This window comes from Formica exsecta, unplaced genomic scaffold (assembly GCF_003651465.1).
Source record: "Formica exsecta isolate Colony F162 unplaced genomic scaffold, ASM365146v1 scaffold365, whole genome shotgun sequence".
In the NCBI taxonomy this organism is placed as follows: domain Eukaryota; kingdom Metazoa; phylum Arthropoda; class Insecta; order Hymenoptera; family Formicidae; genus Formica; species Formica exsecta.
In genome coordinates, this window is record NW_021850897.1 from 972681 (window position 1) to 978864 (window position 6184).

General features: G+C 54.8%; 1 protein-coding gene across 1 annotated transcript in view; it reads left to right on the forward strand.

The window, feature by feature from the left end:
* Positions 1-3979: 3979 nt before the first annotated feature.
* LOC115239182 (iroquois-class homeodomain protein IRX-6) overlaps positions 3980-6184 on the forward strand; it is a 30753-nt gene continuing 28548 nt past the window's right edge. Inside the window, exon 1 of the mRNA XM_029813557.1 lies at positions 3980-4994. Coding sequence (XP_029669417.1) covers positions 4956-4994 — 39 coding nt within the window. The 5' untranslated portion in view covers positions 3980-4955. The remainder of the gene's footprint in view (positions 4995-6184) is intronic.

Genomic DNA, 6184 nt, shown 5'->3' on the forward strand with positions numbered 1-6184 from the left:
ATGCACTTGCGAAGAAGGAAGGCGCTCACACACGAGCAGCAACGCCCTCTTAAAGAAAGCGCGAAGACAAGGGGGAGGGCGAAAGCCAGACGCGGAGAGGGAGAGTTTGCGCGCGATTGTGTGTAGACCGCGGTGTTAACAAACGGTACACTAATGTTTCACATCTCGGTTCTGCACCTCTCCCTCCCCCTCCTTGTCGTCCAACCCACCGGCCCTTTGTCGTTCTTCCTCGCTCCTGGTCGCTCCGGGTCCCGAGTCCGTCGCGTCGTCGGCTCGATCTCGCTCCCTCGTCGACGAGCACCTCCGTCGCTCTGCCGGCGAGTGAGAGCGCGAGGTAGCAGCTCGGCGTGCCGTGCACGTACGGTCGGGAGGTGACGACAAGAAGAGAGAGGCGACGGCGTTACGAGTTTCAGTGGTAGTCACTCTCGCCGTGCTACAACACAACCACCCGTCGAGGGGGAAAAGAGAGGCGAGGACGAAGGAGACCGGAGGAGGCGGGGCGAGGTTAGTCCGCGCCCACGGAGGGGAAAAAAGCCGCGCTCCGCACCCACCATGGCAACGTTAGAGGGGAAGCGAAAGAAGTGTGGAAGGGGACAATTTATCCGACGTCTCTCACCCGCCGCGCCGGCTCACCAATACACTGACATTCGGCCGGCGCACGTGTGTGCGTGCGCGCGCTCGCCGCCAAGATATATCCGGTTGCCACCAGGTGAGCATGTGTGCGTAGATCGCGCGCACGATCGTCGATCAGTTGGCGGAAAATACATCGGTGCATCTCTTTTTCTCATCCAGGTGCGTTTTTCCGCCCTTTCCCCCCGACCCCTTTGGGAAAGACCCCCCACTAGCGTGGACAATGGGATATACTTCCTCGATCCGCCACCTTCAACCGCCCCTATCCGCCCATTTCGACGGCGGTCTCGCCAGGAGGGTGACAAGTACGCGCGAGGAGGAGAGTTTCTTCGAAAGAACTGCGCAAAACATCCTCGCGAGACGACCCTCGACCGAGATCCCTATCGCCGTCGCCGCAATTGTCACACGCTGGCGACCGTTCAAACTTACTATCATAAGGTGCACAATTATCTTTCGTTTGAATAGCCAAAATTTGACTAAATAGCGGAAGTATTGTTAAAAAAATACTCGTCCTTTCGCTGATCGATCCAAGTAGAAATAGTGACGCAAAACTGCAGAAACCCGTAACAAAACCTAACAGACTCTGACGAGATGATTGACGCTCGGGACGCGTGCGAGGAAACGTTCGTGCGACATTGTTACGTTAAACTGTCGGAACGAGCGTAGTACGCGGCGTAAACGCGTTCGTGTAATACGCTCGCTGGAGTGACGATCGTGCATTTCGCGCGATGTAAATGGGCGCGAGAGAGACAGACGAGGTGGGAACGAGACCGTGAACAACACAGGTGGAAATGAGAGAGACGGACGGACGAGAGAAGAGAGGAGGCGAGAGAAAGAGACGGGAATGTAGAGACACCGATGAGGAAAGAGAAAGACGCGAGTTGGCGTAGTCAAGTGTCGCGTAGTGCGTGGAATAAGGAGGAGTGCGCGGTATCGGAGCTAACGCCGAGCACGAAGCAGGAAGGGGCACGAAGTAGTCGGCGATCTTGTCCTAGCGTGAAGGAGGAGGAGGAGGAGGAGAAGAAAGAGGTAGCGGTTAAAAAGAAAAAGAAAGAAGAGGACAACGGTGGGGTACGATGGTGGGAGACACGGGTCGGAGTGTGCGGTCGTGTCCGAGGTGGAGAAGGAGGAGGAGGAAGTGGTGGAGAATCAGTCGGCGGGAGAGAGGGCAACGAACAAACTACCGGGAAGAAGTCAGCGGCAAGTAAAGCAGCGCCGCCGAGGCTAAACTTCGGGATCTATCGAACTAAAATTGTCGTGTAGTTTCTGCCTCCGTGCCTCCCAACCCACCTACCCCCCCGTGATTTCCCCCTTCGCGTTCGCCCTCTCTGCCAACCGCTCACTCTTCTCGCCCCACCACATATCGGAGCGTGGCAGCATCTCGGCCGGTCGCGTCCCCCGACCGTCTCATTCAACCCATCCCCTCCATGCGAACGAAAGCCGAGAACGAAGAGGGAAGAAAGCGACTACGGTGGGGCATCACGAGCGAGGGCGAGCTATTCCGGCCGTCGCGCGAACGAGCGAGAGGCGAAAAACTGAAAGAGGAAAGGACGGAAGAGACCCCGACTCGCCCGTGTGGTGAGGGGGAGGGGAGAACGCAGGGAGAGAACGCGAGCGCCCCACGGGCGACTCACCATATTTTATTGTCGCGTTTGCCGACGCTAACCGCCGAGGCCCCGTTCGACGAGGAGAGACACGTAGGGGAATGCCTACGACGGGTATCCGCGCGGGAAGAGAAGAGTGCCACGCACGACGACACATGGCGCGCTAATACGAGAGAAGCTACGCGTCGCGTACGAATTCGCGCGCGCGCCCGCGCGCGCGGGGGGTACGACAGGAGATTGTCGGCGACCGTCGAGAGAGCGTGTGGCAGAGGTGGTGCCCGTACCCCCACCAAACCGCCCGCCACGTCGACCTGGACCCTCCCACCCGTCTCGCCGACGGCAAACCATCTCGCAAAAATCGTCCCCCTTTCCGCGGAAGGAAAAGAACCACGGCGACGACTCTGCCACCACCAACTACCACCACCACCGTCAGTGGCGAGAGAGAGTTCTCTCGTCGGAGCCGTTTCTCTCGTCATCGGGCCACCACCACTAGCGCGATACTATCGTTACTCTACCCGCCAGCGCCATCGGCACTGTGTACCCGTCGCCTCCTCCTACGACACGGCAATCAACCGTCATCTCGCGGAATCTCGCGGGTAACTTGCAGGGGGCCACGTCGTGTTCTTCCGCGAGCGAGGGGGACACGCGTCGGGAAACGAAACGGGCAGTGCTCATCGCATTTGGGTGAATGTGGAGCAAAGTTATTTTCTCCAGTGACAGTCGTGTCCAAGTGCACGTCGAGATAACGGATAAAAAACGCTCGATTGGATTTTGGTACAGTTGGGCATCGCTTGGAGAAAAGGAGGGGACTTACAGACAAGGAGTGAGAGAGAAAGAGAGAGAGAGAGAGAAAGAGAACGAGATAGAAAGGAAGGGGACAATAAGAGACGAAACGGGTATAACACACACAGGGTCTGGTCCCTGTAGGCTTTTGCGTCGGGAGCTACCAGCCAGCGTGTTGCACGAGGCAAACACGCACCGCCGTCAGTTCGTACTTGGCGCTTTCGCGGAGCGCGCGCGATCGGTAGCGCCACGACAGGAGCCGCGGCAAATCGGCAGGTACGCGCATCGGGCGCGGCGAGAGGAAGAGAAGAGAAAGCTAACATAAGAATAAGAAGCAAGCCCGCGCGCGCGCGCCGCTCTTTCGCGAATTCCGAGCGCGTGATTGCGCAGGCCGTCGGGCGACCGGCTGCGTGGAAGGACCGGCTGCGAGGGGATAAAAAGAGACGGCCGGTGCGCGCGTGATTCAGCGTCGTCCTCGCCGCCACTCTCCCATTCTCCTTCTCTCTCTCTCTCTCTCTTTCTCTCGCTCTCCTCCTCCGCTCATTCCTCTCCTTTTTCAGCGGTGTCCCTCCGACACCCTCGCGCTCAACCTACCTACCGCTCTATTTCTCTATCTTTCTCCCTCTCATTCCCCCCTCCCTTCTCTCGCCTCCCCGTCCCACGCTCCCTCTATCCCGTCTACCCTTCTCGCTCCCACCCGCCACGGCCGTCTCGCTCGCACTCGCGTACCTCCGCCTTCCTATCCGCCAAGCGGAGGACTGGATTCCGTCGAAAAGAAACGACGATTCGGAGGATAGTCGCGACCGATCATAGCTGGCGCGTCGATCGGATCAACCGAAGTGAACTAGCCGCCGCGACTAACCGCATCGCGCGCGATACACAAGTATCACAGCGTTGCGCGCTGCGCGTGCCCTCCGACCTTTGCTTTTTTTTGTTCCCTCCCCCTCGCTCTCCTCCTCCGCTCATTCCTCTCCTTTTTCAGCGGTGTCCCTCCGACACCCTCGCGCTCAACCTACCTACCGCTCTATTTCTCTATCTTTCTCCCTCTCATTCCCCCCTCCCTTCTCTCGCCTCCCCGTCCCACGCTCCCTCTATCCCGTCTACCCTTCTCGCTCCCACCCGCCACGGCCGTCTCGCTCGCACTCGCGTACCTCCGCCTTCCTATCCGCCAAGCGGAGGACTGGATTCCGTCGAAAAGAAACGACGATTCGGAGGATAGTCGCGACCGATCATAGCTGGCGCGTCGATCGGATCAACCGAAGTGAACTAGCCGCCGCGACTAACCGCATCGCGCGCGATACACAAGTATCACAGCGTTGCGCGCTGCGCGTGCCCTCCGACCTTTGCTTTTTTTTGTTCCCTCCCCGCGACACCGGGGGTAGCGCGACTCGTGGTGCGCGTCCGGTCGGTGGCTCGCACTCTTTCTCCGGGAGGGACCCTCGGCGCGCCGTGACCCCCTTCGACTCGACGCGAGTGTGACCTCGGAGTGCACGCGGACTGTGTCGACGTTCGGGCTTCAGTCGATCTTCTCGAGTGTGTGTTCGATACGCGTAAGCGCACCACGGAAGACTGAGAACTGCGACCGCGATCAACTTGTTCCCGATTTGTTCCCACGCGTGTTGACAGTGTCCCGAGTGTGCATATGCCGGCAACGGACCGTCAGCGATTGCGACAGGATTGCGTGCAACCGGGCACCGGGTCGCGACGACGGGACGCGCGGGAGTGTCGTCGCTGGCGCGAGTAGCACCCTCGCTGGGGGTGGCGCGTGACGGGAGAGCGCTCGCCGGTGAAGGAGAGAGCAAAAGAGTGTACGGAGGATCCGACGAAAGTGACACGGAAGCATCGGGAAGTGACGGGATTCAGCGAATGCCGCGGACTCTTGGAACGATGATCGCGTAGCGGCGCCCGACCATCACGGCCCTGAGCGGCCGACACATCATGTCACAGTTCTCTTTTCGAGGATCGCCAAATCTACAGGTGAGAGCGCTCAGCTCGATCGCGAACCGAAATCGCACGCGCGAGTAAAAAAATCGCGAGCTCGGAATGTTATAGCTTCTTCTGTCAAACTTCCATTGTCATCGTGTCGACTTTGACATTAACGTGAACACGCGACACTGATTGCGCGAAAATTCAACTAGGATCCTCGCAAGTAGGACGTGCGCATATTAAGATTTGCCGCGAGATTTCGAATGGAAAATCTTCGATTGACGCAAGTGATTCGATGATAAGATCGATGCAGTGAATCGACGATTAGGAGATGCGTAAGCGAATAGATAAATCGGGACGGTTGTAATGTCAGAGATCGCGTTGCTAACGTTAACGATTTTCATTTTCACACTTTTCGAGCCAAACCTTTTAGTTCGGCTTTATTGGTATACCGTTGTAAAAAATTACATATTTTTTACTCAACGGCCGCGCGTATTTCAAACAAGAAAAACAGAAATCAATAATTATCTGAGAAATAAATGAATTCGTCTATAAATAGTGCACTACACGAAACACGGTATATATTTGTCTGCACATTTAATGTTTCGATTTAAAAACAACGTGACATAGGAAATTGATCTTTTTTTTCGACCGCGAATTATTTATTGCGTGTTTGTATCGTTTACGCGACATGTCGTGTCATTCCTTTAATTGCACGAGATAATCAATTGAATCAGCAAAGAATCGTGTATTAGTTTAAACGCGTTCCGCATCGCGGAACTAGTTATTAGCGAATTAATTTAAATAAGCTGTTAACATCGTTAAGTATACTTGTAATTTGGCTTTTGTTCTTTCCCGATTTGTAAAACTAATACGTATCTTGTTTAGTGCATAATTAATAATAAAGAATAACGTGTAGCTCAAGCTTTCGCGGATGTCCATTTTTTGCTAGACAATTTTTTGGATATTTCTGTTTTATTTCGCGCCGAAGTGATTAAAAGTGTCCTACCAGGAATATCAAATCTGAAAAACATTGTAAATTTTTTTGTGTGCACACAAGTTACATGCGATTGACATGCGGTCGCGATATTATTTATACTCGGTTTGCAATAAATCCGTCTACGATTTGCTAAATCACATTTGTTGAGGATATATTTTATCACGCTGATAAAAAAAAGAATATATATATATATATATATATATATATTCTCTTTTTCTTGAAGTTTTTTATATTTATACAT